Below are 18,349 nucleotides of genomic sequence, written 5' to 3'. Positions count from 1 at the left end.
ACATGGTAACCATTTGGGATTGATATGGTGCTGCTAGTGTGTGTGTACCATCAGCCAAAGGCCGTTGCTCCACTATCCGCTTCTCTCTCATGATCTAGGAATGGCTGCTTTAGCTCCAGGAAACAACTGACGTTCCTGCCAGTGGGAAGAAGTGCAGAATTCTGCTTCAATGGCATAACTCATAATGCTTCTCCTTGCATCCTTTTGACACGAACTTAGTTCCATGATCAAAACTAGCTATAAGAGAAGTGGGAAATAGTGAAGAAAAATTGTCTTATCTCAGCAGCCATGTGCCCATCTAAAACTCAGAGATTCTATTTCCAAAATAATAAAGGGGAGAATGGATACTAGATGATAGCAACGTTGGGGCTATATTCATTGTCTTTCTGCAGTTGCCAAAAGAACTGGTTGAATAGCTTTGAACTTAGATATAAGTATATAATCAAGGAGTGAAATGTGTCTCTGTGGAGACACAATTATATTCATGTACCTTATACCTCATATAACCTTACTTTATACATCTTTGTATTCCTACCATCCAGCATAGTATATGAATGAAAATAAGCATATAAGGATTGTGTTTGGAATGAATGAATGAACACCCCTCTTTGTCTTTCCTGTATTGTATGTTATTATGTGAGTTCTTTTTTCACACTTGCCCTTTCTATGTTGCTATCTATATTTTCAGTCAGTCAGTCAGTTCAGTCACTCAGTCGTGTCTGACTCTTTGCGACCCCTTGGACTGTAGCATGCCAGGCCTCCCTGGCCATCACCAACTCCTGGAGTTTACTCAGATTCATGTCTCTTGAGTCAGTGATGCCATCCAACCATCTCATTCGCTGTCGTCCCCTTCTCCTCCCACCTTCAATCTTTCCCAGCATCAGGGTCTTTTTAAATGAGTCAGTTCTTTGTATGAGGTGACCAAAGTATTGGAGTTTCAGCTTCAGCGTCTGTCCTTCCAATGAATATTCAGGACTGGTTTCCTTTAGGATGGACTGGTTGGATCCCCTTGCAGTCCAAGGGACTCTCAAGAGTCTTCTCCAACACCTCAGTTCAAAAGCATCAATTCTTCGGCACTCAGCTTTCTTTATAGTCCAACTCTTACATCCATACATGACCACTGGAAAAAAACATAACTTTGACTAGACAGACCTTTCTTGGCAAAACAATGTCTCTGCTTTTTAATATGCTATCTAGGTTGGTCATAACTTTTCTTCCAAGGAGTAAGCATCTTTTAATTTCATGGCTGCAGTCACCAGCTGCAGTGATTTTGGAGCCCAAGAAAATAAAGTCTGTCACCGTCCCCACTGTTTCCCCATCTGTTTGCCATGAAATGATGAGACCAGATGCCGTGATCTTAGTTTTCTGAATGTTGTGTTTAAAGCCAGCATTTTCACTCTCCTCTTTCACTTTCATCAAGAGGCTCTTATGTTCTTTGTTTTCTGCCATAAGGGTGGTGTCATCTGTGTATCTGAGGTTATTGATATCTCTCCCAGCAATTTTGATTCCAGCGTGTGCTTCATCCAGTCCAGCGTTCCTCATGATATACTCTGCATATAAGTTAAATAAGCAGGGTGACAATATACAGCCTTGACGTATTCCTTTCCCAATTTGGAACCAGTCTGTTGTTCCATGTCCAGTTCTAACTGTTGCTTCCTGACCTACATACAGATTTCTCAAGAGTCAGGTCAGGTGTTCTGGTATTTCCATCTCTTGAAGAATTTTCCATGGTTTGTTGTGATCCACAGTCAAAGCCTTTAGCATAGTCAATAAAGCAGAAATAGATGTTTTTCTGGAACTCTCTTGCTTTTTCAATGATCCAATGGATGTTGGCAATTTGATCTCTGGTTCCTCTACCTTTTCAAAAACCAGACTGAACATCTGGAAGTTCACAGTTCACATACTATTGAAGCCTGGCTTGGGGAATTTTGAGCATTTTTTACTAGTATGTGAGATGAGTGCAATTGTGTGGTAGTTTGATCATTCTTTGGCATTGCCTTTCTTTGGGATTGGAATGAAATGGACCTTTTCCAGTCCTGTGGCCACTACCAAGTTTTCCAAATTTGCTGGCATATTGAGTGCAGCACTTTCACAGCATCATCTTTTAGGATTTAAAATAGCTAAACTGGAATTCCATCACCTCGACTAGCTTTGTTTGTAGTGATGCTTCCTAAGGCCCACTTGACTTCACATTCCAGGATGTCTGGCTCTAGGTGAATGATCACACCATCGTGATTATCTGGGTCATGAAGATCTTTTTTGTATAGTTCTTCTGTGTATTCTTGCCACCTCTTCTTTATATCTTCTGCTTCTGTTAGGTCCATACCATTTCTGTCCCTTATTGTGCCCATCTTTGCATGAAATGCTCTCTTGGTGTCTCTAGTTTTCTTGAAGAGCTCTCTAGTCTTTCCCATTCTATTGTTTTCCTCTATTTCTTTGCACTGAGCACTGAGGAAGTCTTTCTTATCTCTCCTTGCTATTCTTTGGAACTCTGCATGGAAATGGGTATATCTTTCCTTTTTTCCTTTGACTTTCACTTCTCTTTTTTTCGTAGCTCTTTGTAAGGCCTCCTCAGACAGCCATTTTGCTTTTTTGCATTTCTTTTTCTTGGGGATGGTCTTGATCCCTATCTCCTGTACAATGTCACAATTTATATTTTGTTTACTTTCTTAAAGAGGATTTATGAGTAGGGGTGATCAGAGTCCATAGTATGATAGAGGAGTGCTTTGTTTCTCTGTGTATGTATGTGTATATGTAAAATTCAATAGAAATTAAATTAACTTATAGAACCAGTTTTCTCTAACCCTAAAACTGATAGTGTTCACTTTTATTATCATACTTTAATTATTATTAGAATAGTTTTGTAAGAATTAAAGATATTAAAATTTTAAAAAATAAAAAAAAATAAAAAGAATAGTTTTGGATTTTTTAAATATTTATTTTTGTTTATTTATTTGGCTGTGTCAGGTCTTAGTTATGGAACTCAGAATCTTAAGTTTTGGAATGTGGGATCTAGTTCCCTGACCAGGGATTGAACCCAGGCCCACTGCATTGGGAGTTCAAGTCTTAGCCACTGGACCACCAGGGAAGTTCCAGTTGTGGCTTTTTGAAGGTGCAGTACTGTGCCTGAGAATTCTGAAAGTATTTTTTTAAGCTGACACTTAAATCATTAACTAGTTTTTGAAAATGTTTCTCTGTACATTATGTGTATTTTTTGCATGTTGACCAGATTTCTCTGAAGGAGATAAAATGGTCTGGGGAATAACAGTTTCTGACATGATTTTTCATATTGCAAATGAGGCATTTTATAGAGTTTTTGGTTACTATATCTTGTTTTTGGCCCTCTGTTAATTTACAGATTCATTTGTTCAAGTTAATTCCTGCTACACATTTTAAAAATTGTCACTTTTCCCATATAATTTTTAAAGTTGATATGTTATATTTTCATTTTTATTCAGTTCAAGAATTTTTTTTTTTTTTTTTTTTTTGGCACAGCAGATCTTAGTTCCCTGACCAGGGATCAAACCAGTGTCCCTGCAGTGGAAGTATGGAGTCCTAGCCACTGGACAACCAGAGAAGTCCCCTGCTACACCTGTTTAATAACTGTTAGATACCAGGTGCTGTGCTCAGTGCTGGGGACATGAAGAGACCCTGCTGGGCTTAGTGTCAGTGCCACATAGCCGGGGAGCAGCAGGGGCGGGAGGCAGTTTGCTGTGCCAGGACTCAAACTATGGAGTTACTGAAGGTAAGCAAGAAACTCTAGGGGGAGACGGGGGTAGGCAGGCTGCTGCCAGGACTGAGGCGAGTCTATGGAGTAAACATTTGTCAGCAATGAGCTGGAGGAAAGGTGTTCTAAACTGAGGATACTGGATGGAGGCTGTGAAATAACGTGGCAATTGGATTCAGTGAGAGTGAAGGCTGCAGTTTAGAGGTGGATTTGAGGCAGGATTACAGGTGAGGCAGGAGAACCAGATCATGGTGGGCCCCTTATACCGCATGCAGAGGAGGTGAACTTGGCGTCCTTAGGTCAGTCGTTTTTCAATGTTTTCGTCTGTGACCCATTGTAAGACATACTTTTCTACATGGTGGCTCATTACTAGTCCTGGCCCCAACATATGCAGGGCCTGGGCAGGAGGACAAGTGGGGATACAATACAGCTAATTATTTAAAAGTTATAAGTCAAGGCAATAAACTGTTAGAAAAGTTTGCTAACCTACCTTGACAGATAAACCTTGTAACAAAAACAGTGAAAACAGTGTGTAGAATCACTGATATCAGGTAATTGAAAAAAGTGCAAATTTTATTTTATTAAATTTATTTTTTTAAATTTATTTTATAGCTGTGGGGCATGCAGGATCTTAGTTCCCTGACCAGGGATTGAACCTTTGCCTCAGCAATGGAAGTGCGGATTTTTAACCACTGGACTGGCAGGGCAGCCCGAGGATAGGGCGGATTTTAAATAAACTTGTCTTCCAGCAAAAGACGGTTATTCAGCCTGGGGAAATGCAGAGGTAATGGTAACCAGGCCGAGTGGGAGGGGACGAGAAGCTTCCCTCAGCCTTCTCTTCCAATGGTTATGGAATCCGTAAGAGAAACACCTTTCTTTTCTTCTTCATTGAGGGAGAGACTCTTTCACTTCTGCCACAGGGTCTGTACTCCTCCCCACTCTCCATTCCCTGTTCCCACCAGTCAGGCCCCCAGTTCCAAGGCCATCAAGACTGTGACAGTCTGGCCTAAGTGGCAACCCCTGGCTTCTTGGTCCTCCCAGCTCCCCACTCTCACAGGAGGGTTTGAATGAAGAATTCTCTGAGCAGGAATGTGGAAGAATAGGAAAAGCATTTTGCCCTGCCCTCTTTGTTTCCCCTTCCTTCTGCCCTCAGGTTCAAGCTCCTTCCTTCAAGGAACAGCCTTTGGCCACTGCTTGGGCTGGAGACACACACACAGAGTAGCAGCACAAGCTGACCTGTAAAAGATCCACAGAGTCTGAGGAAGCCAGCTCAGGGCCATTTGGGCCGAAAATGCTGAGGACATTGGTACTTGGAGCTTCCAGGGAAATAAGAGACTCCTTGCCTGGTGGAGAGGAGAGTGCAGCCAGAGGAAGGCCAGAGCAGATGTTCTTTGCTCATTTGTAAGGCTAGTAACTGGCTAGTATGCATATGCATGAAAACACACACGCACACAAATGCATGCACTTCTACCTAAAAGTTACACAAAACTGCACGTGCTCTCAATATGGGATGCATCTGTCTCTGTTCTACTTCAGTAAAAAAATACTAGTCATAATCCACTAAATTAGTTGTATAATCCACTCATGGGTCAACTTGTGATTTAAGTTTGGAAAAACTCTGCTCAGTTGTTGGGTGGTGGTGATAATGTGATCAGATTAATGTTTGGAAAACACCTGGCAGCTGATTAGATGAGATGATTGAGCCAAAGTGTTAGTTGCTCAGTCGTGTCTGACTGTTTGCAACCCCATGGACTGTAGCTGGCAAAACTCCTCTGTCCATGGAACTCTTCAGGCAAGAATACTGGAGTGGGTTGCTTTTCTCTTCTCCAGGGGATCTTCCTGACCCAGGGATCAAACTCTGGTCTCCCGCATGGCAGGTAGATTCTCTACCTGCTGAGCCACCAGGGAAGCCTAAAGGTGGCCTAAAGGTGGTAAGAATGAGGATAGAGAGGAGGGAGAAGGTAGTAGAATCAACAGGTTTGGGTGACTAGTTAGATATTGGGGGTGCAGAAGAAAACTAGAATAGCATCAACATTTCTGACTCAAAAGGATAGGAAATATAGCAAGAGAATTATATTTGTGGGAAAAGAAAATGAATTCAGTTTAGTACATGTGGCATTTGAGGTGACAGCACAATGTTCAGGCAGGATTTTAGTGGGAGAGAGGCTTAGCAAAGTGGGGACTGTAACAGGGCTGTTGGGTTTGGTATTAGGAAGCCATTGAGAAAACTTAGCAAGGACAGATCCTCGTGGTTCACAGAGTGACTATGTTGGGAGGTCAGGAAAGGAAGATGTGCAGTATAGGTTAGAATCTATCCTCTCAGTATACTCGCTTGTAAAGCCAGGAAGAAAAAGGGATAACAAGAGTATGACACAGGTTTGAAGGAGGGTTTTAAGTTAATTCTGGAGCTCTTCTATACATAAGGGAGGAAGAACCTGGGGAAACTCAGATATTGAAGATTTAACAGGAAGAAGGAGCAATTGCTCTAGCCTGGTTTCAGGGGAGATGACAGAGTGCCCTTTCGGACATGAGTGTATGTAATGTTAGCAGGAGGAGCACCTCTTATACAGGATGCATGGGGAGGCAGGGATTTCCCTTTATAGACATTTGTTGACTTATAGACATTTCCTGTTATAGGCATGCGCACCAGGCACTAGGCTGATGCTGTGGTTGAGGACTCTAGTAAGGCATAGTGTAGTGGAGAAGACAGGCAAGGAGACCAGCAGGGCAATGTGTGGTGAGTGTTGCCATTTAGAGCTATGCCCAGAGATGTGGGAAACAAAGAAGTGGGCATGATGCTAGGCTTTCCAGAAGAGGAGAGGACAAAAAGTAAAAGTAGGTTTGCACCTGAAACAGGAATCAGGGACACCTGAGAAAAGGATCGAGCTGAGGACTATAGTGGGGCCAGGGTTTGAGATAGATACGAGCCTGGATTACAGCGGTGGCTGTTGATAACCATGGTTGTGATAATCATTTTTTTGTGTTTATGATTTTTGACTTTGTTGAAGCCTCAGCTGAAACTTTATTTGGGAATACTTGAGAACGAATTTTTATGTCAAAGGAACCTGTTTCTTGCTTATCCTTCCCCCTCTTCCTCCTTTGATGACTTTTCTTGAAGCTAATTTAGGTAAAGAAAGCCACCGCTTCCAAAAGTGCTTTGGTACCCTGGCGTAATTTCAAAGAAATCTCCTTTCCCACTTAGTTAACTACATTTCCCCAGGAAAAAAAAAAACCTTCTCTGTCAATGTAACATCCTTTAACAGGACTCCTGCTGATCGGTTCTTGTATCTTGCTGTGGCAGCTGTGAACATATATACTATTGATTGTTAATGTGTGATATAAATCCAACTGGAGCATGCCCACTAATTGGTTTGAGAGCTAGATATAGACAATGCTGTCTTATAGTAGCTTGTGTAGATAGGCCTAGTCATAGGGTTAATTCTGCTTGACAGCACATCAGCAGCATCTTGAGAGTAATTACCCAACAGAAGTTTTCCCACAGCCAGACTGAGAGCTTCAAAGGCTTCTGAATTTACAACCAGTATTAACCTATATCTGAAACATCATGTTCCCACAAGGGCTCAGATTCTTTTTTCTCCTTCTTATTAAACGTATGGGGTTACTAGGTTCATTTACTCTGTGAAGAACTTAGTGAAAAATTACTTGATTTTGAATAACTGAAAATCTTTAATAATAAGTAAAAAGGATAATTTAAAATTTGAGGGTTTTTTAAGTTGCCTTATATATTACTGAAAAGTTAATCTGTAAAGATTGGCTGCCTTTTTTGTTTGTTTGTTTTACAAAATTTATTCTCCTTCTGTCTCAAAAAAATGCTGAAAAGTTAATATCTTTTCCATACTGTGCCATCTCTATGGATATGTACATGTTTAGAGGACCTAAGATTATACATGCACTTAAAATGGTTAAAATAAATATGAATTTGCATTTTAAAAAGCTGTCTTACTTTTTGACCAATGTACTGAAATCTGTTACTATTACATCTTTCCCCCCTCTTAAGTTACTGTTTAATGTGATTTTTATATTGTAAAAAATTTCTTTCCCTTTGCAGGTCAGAAACCAAATTTGACTCCGGTTCAGGTATGTTTATATTAATAATGTTATTCTGAGTATATTTTATTTACATTATTCTCTGAGGAGTAATTCATCAGATCAAGAACCATTTTGATTTTAAACAGACTAGGCAGTCTCTTTTCAAAACATGAACCCCACCTCAAGGCAGGACTATTGACTGTTTGGAATGATGTTATTAAGATGTTCACTTTGGGATTCTCGATGGTTCTGAAATAAGTACTAAAGGCTCTATATCTGCAGAGTTTCATTTTAAAAGCAAAGATGAAGGTCATAGATACTCATTGCTAAAAACAGAATGTTATTCTCTCAGTGGACAAAAATCCTGAATAATTTGAAGGTTCTCTGCAAGTGACTTGTCATCATAAATGGGTAATAGATACATTTAATCCAGCAAACTGTTTTAGCCAATAGAAATAGAGATTTGTCTATGACTTAATTAATTTTTTAAGATTTGTTTTGCCAGGGAGATGGGTGATGGAAAATGAAGGTCACCTTAAGCCATTGTTTTGGCTCTGTCAAGACAAAATTTACATTCTCACAAACAGTGGCATATCTGCCTTATTGGATGTTTTCTTCTCATTAAGCATGAATATAGCTATATAATCCTTACATTTGACTGTGTCCTCATGTCACTAGCTGAGATTTCCATGCTCCAGAGTTTCTGATGGTGTTTACAATTAAAGGACAAAAATTACCTCATGTTCAGTACAAAGGAATTATGCCTCTTTTGAAATATTATAGATAAAAAACATTAATTTTCAATTCCAGAAGAAAATAATTTGCAGAAAATATATATAACTCATTGAATTTAAAAGTAACATTCTTACTCTGATTTAAGTTCCACTATGTTTTAACTTAAAAAAAAGTTTTTGTTTGTTATGTTCACAAAGGAACCAAGGACTGAACTTTTTGATAGTGATGTTAAGGAGCTGATATGTTTTTCTTCTTCAAAAACTGTATCTTTTATTGTATAGCTTAATGAATTTCTTCAACTTGATGTGAAACCCTTTAAATATGACATCTGTACATTTGAGTTAACAATTTCACCCAATTTAAGAACTGCGATATCAGAAATCTTTCCATTCTGTGTGCACTTAGGCTTCTGAGTCACATGTGACAGTGATAATAGAAGGTAAACATTTCTGGTTTACAGTGTTGATGATGTGGAGACTAAAGGCATGATGGCATTGTATCCATTCTTTTGACTTTTTTAAAAAAATTGATTCATAGGAGTAAAATAGGGTAAAATATTCAAAATAGGGTAAAAAGTCTTTGTCATTTCAAAATAGTTTAAATATTCAAATATAATAAAAGAGAAATGGAAAAAAGTGAGTATTAATTTTTACATAAAACTGCCTGTCTTTTTATCATTGCCAATCAGCCATCAAATATTTACTAAAATTCCGCTTTATTGTGGTCAAATCCCTTAAAAATCAAGTCAAAAACTGGTTTTAGCCTACAGGATCTGGAATATAACTTTTAAAAATGAAAAAGTCCACTAGGTTCATTTTGAAGGCAAAACCTGGAAATAGTGTATAAAACTGAAATATTAGGCAGCTATTGTCAAAGTTAGAAAATTTATGTTAAATTTTCAAATCCAAATTAAAGTGTGCTGCTAAATTCCTGTAGTGAAGGTTAGTATTTATCATGAAAATAGTTATAACATCTGTACAGGCACACATCTTTCACTCTGTGACCAAAGATTTTGTTCATGATTCTTATTTTTTCTAAGTCTTAATTTTTTTTAAACATCTTTCATGGACAACATCTGCCTGTCTCTGAAAGCTCCAAAGTTTTGTGCTCTGAAAAATCTTACAGAGAATATGATTAAATGTTTATTTTTTTCTTTTAATTTTGAATCTAAATATGTCATGGAAAGAATTCAGATGGTTTCAAGTTAAGAAACAGGTAATTCTTTTTCCTTATAAATTCTTTTAGCTTAATATCAAAAGAAGGAATCATGACAAAGAAAGCTAGAAATGTATTCTTTGGCATTCTATAGCATGCGAATCTTGGTTAGAATAAGGTAGCATGTTGGAACAATTAAATATATGACTTTAATAGGTTCAGGTTCTCTATTGTTCATCAAATACAGAAAGTAAACTAGCTCTGTTTAATGTTGTATACAACTGTAACAGTGTTCCTGACAAAGTAAGATTTTTAAATGAAAGATGCTGATCTTACTAAGAAAAAAAAAGCTCTTAAAAAAATAAATAGTGTGGTCAATGACTAGCCATAAAGGAAAGAATTTCAAAGTAAATATATATATATATATATATGTGTGTGTGTGTGTGTGTGTGTGTATACAGTTTATTTGGGTCCTTCAAGTAAAGGACCCAACTTATGCAGCTTACTGCCTATTTGCAGTTTGTATAAATGAGTTTCAGGCTGTAGAGTGAGATTCAGAAGGAAGGAAAGTTTTCATTGTCAGAACATGGTGAAAAATGTCAGTTTTTAAATATATACCAAAATGATCAGCCTAGGAAGTGTTTTAATTTTTTCTTATCAAAGTCGTATAGATTTTTTGTATGAAAGCAGATTCACAAACAACTTTGCACTTTTAAAGTCTTAAAAAAATTTTTTAATGAAAAACTTTCAACTGTATATGAAAGTAGAGGGTATAGTATAGTAAGCACATACACATTCATCATCTAGCTTTTGCTGTTATCAATACTTTGCCTTTTGTTTCAGTTTTCTTTTTTTGCTTGAATTATCTTAAAGTGAAATACATTTCATGTGATTTTTAAAACCTGAAAATTATAAATTGTGTTGACTTATTGAAAGAAGTCAGTTATTTTTCTCAGGTTTTTGTTTATCTCAGAAATTTGAGTCACATACAAATTCTTATGGAGAGGATCCTGACATTACCGTGTCCACATTCAGTTGGAGATGTTGGAAGTTCTATTCATGTGCTGAAGGTTAAGAAAAAATCAGAAGGTGCTGAATTAATTCTAATCTGAGAACCCCAGAATTGTTCTGTCCTCAAGACTAATTTGATGCAAACTTTAGCTACCGTCTAGCTCTGTCCTTTATGTACTGGGTTGTATCCTGTTTAACCTCCATTTCTGTTTATAACCCAATGACCTAAAGGTTAGCTTTGCCAATTGAGAACAATCAGCCTACCTTATTTCTAAAGGAGTTTTAAGGGTTCCATTTTAATACTGTTTCCTAGTTAATGTACTAATGTTGCTTGTCTATGATCCTGAGTAGTTGGTGATTTTACTAACAGAGTAAAACAGACTTCCTTTTATGTTCAGAAGTAGCAAGAGGCAGTGCTCTTCTCCCCACCTCCCAAGAAGGGAAGTTAGTTGATGCTGGAGGAAGCAGAGCATTGAGTTTAGTGTAGTGATTAAACATGAAAGCCATATATCAAATCTCAGGAGAAACATGCTTTTGAAAGAGGCAGAGAACTGTGGAGCATATTGCATGATAGGCTATGTAAACAGAGCCCTGGAGGTCAGTGTGTGGATGCAAACCAATTAAATAAAGAACTTACTGGCTTTGCTTTCTATCATCTGGATGGGGAGAATCACAAGTTAACGTGCACTGGGCTGAAGTATAAACTTTGCTTGAGTAAGCTAGGCACCTTTGGAAACTTCATTAACTCTTTCAATTCACTACCAAGTTTGGTTGGGTTTTGTTTTGTGTGTTGTTGTCGGTTTTTAAAAATTTAACCAAAGTCCTTAGGAAGTTAAAACAAAACCCAGACTATATGGTCTCTTGGCCTTTCCGTGCATACCTATCAGCAAAGGTGCCAGTGATGAGCAGAACGGAAGACAAAGCAAAGAATGAATTGCTGAAAAGATCAAAGTTGGCTGCGTAGTCAAATTTCAGTGACATGAGCATGTCTTTTAAAATACAACCCATTTGGAAAAGCAGAGCTCTTGCAGAATAACTGGAAAAAGATGTTTTTTCTTTTCTCCTGAATTCTGGATATGAGGAAAAGATATAGTTAGAATTTACTAGCTACTACATAACATCAGGATATTGTTATTTCTGTTCTATTGAAATAGAGTAGTTTTCTAACCAAGAAGAACATGAAACCTATAAGTTAAAAACTGTATGGTAAGGACTGCCCAGAGTCTTAATTTTGTGGTCCTCACTTTCTCAGGCAGTGTTTGGGTGAGAAAATGAAATACCAAGTTAAATGGTATAGTTTCATGGTCCATAAACATTCAAAACAAAGATTTTTTTTTTTTTCCTGTAGAGTCATGTTGGCTGAGAAAGTGAATAAGCTTATGTTTAGTGGTTGTTGATTCTGGGCTGCTTGGAATAGCAGTACTAAGGAAATGGGCTCACAGAACACAGCAACTCAAAGGTATAAGATTTCATGAAAGCAAATTATGGAGGATTAAGAAACCTAATGAGCATGGTTTAGTGCGGAGAGTGGAGGAGAGAGCTCACTATTAAATAAAGTCCAAGAGTGTACAAGGTTAGGAGATCCTAAAAGGCACGATAATAAAAGGCACAACAGAATATAATTATCCTGAAAGAGAGAAAAAAAAAAAAAAAACAACCCTCAAAAGCTCCAAGGAACAAAAAGCAGCTAGTGTCGCTTTTAAGATCTGTAGTTGAAAAGGAGTCTACACCAGGGAAAGGAAATCAAAGAATATAATCAGTTAAAGCTTGAGGCAAAAACATATGGGTGGTGAAAACTAGAGTGAGTTGTTAACGGTGGTCACTAAATTGAAGGAAAATGGGGAATTTGAATATAGAACTAGAATTTTGAAAGTTTATTAGCAGATGAGACAATCTGCCTAACATAGTAAGCCTTTCTCAAGAAATATTAATAAGGAAAACATTTTCAGGTCTTATAAATGTGAGAATATGTTGACTATCATTTCACTCCTACAAATCAATTTGTTATTTTAGGCTTCTTATTTTTGAGGTTCTCTTAACAGTGAAAAGCCAGGAAATAAAATATAAATCTCTGTAAGAATACTGAAGTCTGTCTTTGGGCATTATTCAACATATATTTATTAGGCATACTACATGCCAGATGCTGATACTCTGCCTCTGACAGAGGGGAAACAATTCCTTCTCTCATAGACTCTTAGCTGGTTGGTCTGTTATACAAATTCACATGAATTTCTTTGCATATTTAGCTGAGAAGGGCTACCGAGGTTAAATTTAGATCCAGATGGTGTGTTAAAGAACTCTTGATATTTAGATATAAGCTAATATATTTTATTTTGACAAATTCACCTTTCTTTACTTTGTTCAAAGCATCTCACTGCTTTCTACCTTAAAGAGAACACTTTTAAGAGAACAACCTAATAATGCTAATGGCTAGTGTTTAGTTTTTCTATAGCTTTTAATAAGGAGTGACATTTCACATTTGATTATCATTAGGAGAGATTAACTTAGAGAACAATGACAAATGTTTGTGAATACCATTCTCTTCACTTTTATTTTTTAATTCATTCTTTTACTGGATCATATTCAAGGTTGGCCTGGAAAATCAAGCAACCCCCTCTGTAACAATCTCATGGGATTGTGTGGAAACACTTAGAGGGGACGTAGCCCTTCATTTACCTTTTACAGACTAAAGACCAGGAAGCAGTGGGGCATGGTGGCAAAGTACTGAGGTGCTGGAGCAGATAAATCTGAGTGAAGATTTATCTCTCTTTACTTCTAATAATTTTCAATTGGTTTTCTTGGATTTCATGTATAATCATTATGTCATAGACTTAAATTTTGTGTTTTCATTCCTTCTGATTTGCAATTAAAGCATTTGAAACCATAAATTTCCTTCATCAAAGCTTTAACTGAATCCGAGATTTTTTTCAAAAAATCATATTTTAAGTAGATGCCATTTTGATTTTGTTTTGGACACATTGATTATTTAGGAAAGTGTTTTTTTGAACTTCCGAACTTTCTACTTGCTACTTTTGTTTAGTAATTTTCAGTTTCACTGCTTTAGTGGTCAAAGACTGTGACCTTATTACTTTTTAACTGTTTATTGTTTATTGTTCTGTACTTACTAGATTTTTATCTTGGGGCCTAGTTGGTGTTTAATTTTTGTAACTCTTCTGTGGGTGATTTGAAAACTATATTCTCTGCAACATAAGGAGTGTGATACATAGTTATTAGATCAACCCAATTCATCATTTTTACCATTATTTGTTTTATTCTTCCTGACAAAGACTTTGAGAGGAGAGATAATTTATCATTCAGTGTTTTTTCTCCTGAATTCTGCCTCCTTAAGCATCACCATCTCTGTGTTACCTGCTCTAGGTACTCTATATATTCTGGCACTTGCCATCTTGCTCAGGTCATAGATTGCACTTGTCCTCCTGTAGAGAACATTATTCCAAAGCAGTGCTTGTTGAAATGAAAGCTGCTCTAATTAGTAAACTTCTTCTTCTTGTTCAGTTGCTAAGTCATGTCTGACTCTTTGCAACTCCATGGACCATAGCCCGCTAGGCCCCTCTGTCAGTGGGATTCTCCAGGCAAGAATACTGGAGTGGGTTGCTATTTCTTTCTCCAGAGGATCTTCACAACCTAGGGATTGAACCTGCATCTCTTGCATCTCCTGCAATGGCACGCAGATTCTTTACTGGTGAGCCACCAAGGAAGCCCAGTTAAGAAACTTGCTGCTGCTGCTGCTGCTGCTAAATCGCGTCGGTCGTGTCCGACTCTGTGTGACCCCATAGACAGCAGCCCACCAGGCTCGCCCGTCCCTGGGATTCTCCAGGCAAGAACACTGGAGTGGATTGCCATTTCCTTCTCCAATGCATGAAAGTGAAAAGTGAGAGGGAAGTCGCTCAGTTGTGTCCGACTCTTCGCGACCCCATGGACCGCAGCCTACCAGGCTCCTCTGTCCATGGGATTTTCCAGGCAAGAGTACTGGAGTAGGGTGCCATCGCCTTCTCCGAATTAAGAAACTTGTGTTATTCCAAATTTATATGTGAAGCAAGAAGCTGTTTTACCATTGTAAATACCAGTGTTTTCCTCTTCCCTCTTGCCCTTGATACCATAACTTTATAAGGCAAAAGGCTCTGCACCATTATATGATGCAAACCTTTGTCTCCACTTAGCATCCCCTGCTACTTCTCCATCTGTCTGGCAAGATTCTATTTACCTTTTAAGGCTCAGCTCAGGCATCACCCCCTCAATTAAATATAGTCTTCCTTAACACCTCCCCAGAAATTCATCATCCCTTTCACTGTACAAACACTGGATCTTGTATTTACGTTTACTATAGCATTTATTATCTGCTATAATTATTTGTGTGGATTCCTCTTTCTCTCCCAGTCTATGACTTTTTTTGAAGGCAATAATCATGTCCTATTCACCTTTATAAATTTGGTATCTGATGTGAGACAATTAGTCAATAAACAAAAATTCAATGAAATTGGGAGATCTCCTTTCTTTGTTCTGTTCTCCAGCTGTGATCGAAATGTTTAACTAACGACCGAAGATTTATCTTCCCCTTTCATGGTGTAGAGTTGTTGCTGGGAAGTGGCTCCTCAGCCAGAGATTACAGTTTCCAGCCCCTTTGCATCTGTGTGGGGACATATGACTAATTCTCCCACTGGAGTATATGTCATTTCTGGGCTAAGTGGATTAAGTATCCAAGAAGCTTTCCCACATCTCACTTCCCCTTCTGAGGTGACATCAGAGGTATATGTTGAACATGATGGCATCACAGTATGGAAAGAGTCTTGGTTCCTGAGTCATACTTGGAAGAGATCCACTCAGGAGAGCTCTTCATCCCAGAACATCTTCATTGGCCTTTATGTAGAGGGAAATAAACTTTTACTGTAATAGGCCACTAAAATTTTGCCATTGTTTATTAGGGAAGCTAATGTTCCATACCCTGAATAGCCCAATGCCTAGGATATTCTCTGGTAGATAGTTAGTAGTCACTGATTATTTCTGATTAAATGATAAAATTAATGGCTATGGATTACATTATCTATTAATAATCTAAAGATGAGCCTTTAAACTAATGATCATACCAATATAGTATATTATGTTCTGCATCATCACTGGGCCTGTCAGTTAGTGATCGTCACAGTAACAAGGTGTGAAAGGACACCATAAGAAGCAGTGACTTAAAGCAACAGTAGTTTATTTGTGCCCACACATCTACGGCTTGGGTGGGAGCTGGTTGACATAAACTAGTCACAGGTTAGGCTCAGGTCTGCTTCACAAGTCTTATCATGAATGGTAAAGGAGAAGAAGGCAAGCCCCACTGTGCAAGCGCATTTCAAGTCTCTGCAGCAGATTGGGTAGCATCCCATTGACCAAGCACGTAGCATGTTTAAGCCAAAAGGAAAGAAATGGAAAGAGCATGTTCTTCTCACTTGTCATGCAGGTGTTAAGCATTCTGTCTTCCCTCTAGTGGGCAGAACTGCCAAATCACATGGTGAAGGGTGTGGAGATAGGAAGGGAAGAATAATAGAAACCCCAAATTGAATCTATCACAGGAGAACTTTATGTTCTTAGATCAGTTATTTAGTAAAAATATTTTATAGAGTTAGTGTGATTATATTTTTAAGAGGATCCAATTCCTTCTATGTAGTTGCATCATTTGGTAACCTAACTTCAGATGTGATATTAATGGATATATGATGATAGAAGTATTTATATTACATAACGCTTTACCATTTGAAAAGCATCTAATTAATCTTATCGTTTGAGACTCACAAAAATCTTTGTAAGATACACAGGGATATTTTTACCTTTCTGAGATACAGTAAGGTTTATTGAGTTGCTTAAGTCCACATAAGTGGTAATTGGCTAATCTAGGACTGAACTTCAGGTCTTTAAGTTGCAAAGACTGTGTCCTTTTTATTAGATCATAAGATAGTTATTTTAATGAGCAACTTTTGTTTTAAAGTTTTCTATTATTAGCTTTTTATTTTGTATAATTCTATGTGTACTGTTATATATTATCAAATTTAATCTTTTTTCAAATTGAACATAATACGTTTATAAACACACCTTAAAAATACCAAGTATAGTACAGATTTATAAATGATTACAATGTGGCCATTAGTAGGCCACTGAAAATGTTCCTGGCAGTTTCCCAAGAGGCCTGAAATATTAGTATCAATTGCCTTGGTGAATTTTCTGTTTTCCAGTATCTAGTCTTAAAATTTTAGACTCAGAAATGTAGATATTTCAATAGCTCCCAGGGATGGACTCATGTGGACAAACCCCAAAGATGGATGAATGAAACTAAAATTCAGATATATTTGCTTACAATGAGAAGTCTAATTTTCACATAGCTCAGAATACTTACATCTGCATGATCATTGTCTTTTTTCTCTAGTCAAGCTCTATAACTCACAGAATTACCACGTGAACTCACTTTATCAATTTGTCAAAATGAACCATTCGTGTTGGGCCTGAAATTTCCTTACTATTGTGTATTATCACCCTATAGGCAGACCTACATAGCGAGTCAGATCATGTCCAGAAAGTCACCCTGTTGCACACAGAGGAGTGTCAACTTAAAAACAATGCACAAGCTGAGAGTTGCAAGTTGAGCTTTATTTGGGGCAATATGAGGACTGCAGCCCAGGAGACAGATAGCTCAGAAAGCTCTTAGAGACTGTTCCCAAGACCTAGGGGGAAAGGACATATATATTATGATTTTAGTAAAGGGGGAATGCATGCAATCAAGCACTTATTTTGTTTGTTTGCTTTGTAGAAAGTTTCTGCTGGTCCTGTGAAGCTTTTGCTAGTCACAAGAAATAGTCATCACCAAGAAGGATTTTAGTGCTTTTCTAGATATGAAGAATTGGGCTCATAAAATCAGCTCCTGAGAATATCTAACTTTCTGAAGACCTGTCCTGCCAGTTTTTCCCTGAGCACAGAGTACCTCATTTCTGCTCTTACCCTGAACTCCTTCAAAGGGTGTTGAACGTCAGCAGCTGCAGCAGCACACGATTTAATCCTTGTGGAGGTAGATGGCAAGCACTCATGGTGAGTGCCAATTTGTGGTTGACAAGAACAAAGTTTGGAAACAGACAAATTGAATGTTTAGCTTTATGAGTTAAAGTTACCATGAATTATCTATCTCAAAATAGGAGTGGTCCTGGCCATTGAGACTTTATTTGACTTTCATTGGCTTCAACTTCATCCATCCATCTGCTCATCCATCCATACAAAAGATAGTTTTGCCATTAGACTTGGCGAACATACTACAGATATGCTACTTAAGACTTTGTTTCCAAGTTCTTGGAGCAGGAGACCATGAGTAGTAGCTTTAGAACTTATAATTTACAATTTAAACGTTTTTTTAGCTATTGAAGCATATATTAAAATTGTAATGGTTTAACACACCACTTCAGCATACTAAAATTAAGATATAGACCAATGTCAATGTATAGGCCAAGACAGAGGCCATTTCCTTTACCCTAGAGTGTTCCCTCATGTTTTCCTTCAGTCAGTAACTACTCCCCAGAGGGAACCACTATTCTGACTTCAGTTATCAGTGATTAGATGTCTATTCTTTAACTTCATATAAAATAGAGTCATATAGTATGTAGTCTTGCATGTGATGCATGCGTGTGT

General features: G+C 37.8%; 1 protein-coding gene across 3 annotated transcripts in view; it reads left to right on the top strand.

Moving 5' to 3' along the window:
* The window catches only part of MSRB3 (methionine sulfoxide reductase B3), a 183,385-nt gene that overhangs the window by 97,769 nt on the left and 67,267 nt on the right, over nucleotides 1–18,349 (top strand). For all 3 annotated transcript variants that reach the window (XM_027967480.3, XM_027967481.3, XM_012174611.5), the window contains one exon: nucleotides 7,797–7,825. In XM_027967480.3, coding sequence (XP_027823281.1) covers nucleotides 7,797–7,825 — 29 coding nt within the window. The remainder of the gene's footprint in view (nucleotides 1–7,796; nucleotides 7,826–18,349) is intronic.

This window comes from Ovis aries, chromosome 3 (genome assembly GCF_016772045.2).
Source record: "Ovis aries strain OAR_USU_Benz2616 breed Rambouillet chromosome 3, ARS-UI_Ramb_v3.0, whole genome shotgun sequence".
Classification (NCBI taxonomy): domain Eukaryota; kingdom Metazoa; phylum Chordata; class Mammalia; order Artiodactyla; family Bovidae; genus Ovis; species Ovis aries.
The sequence above is the reverse complement of the archived record's forward strand: the minus strand, read 5'-3'. Positions and strand labels throughout refer to the sequence as shown.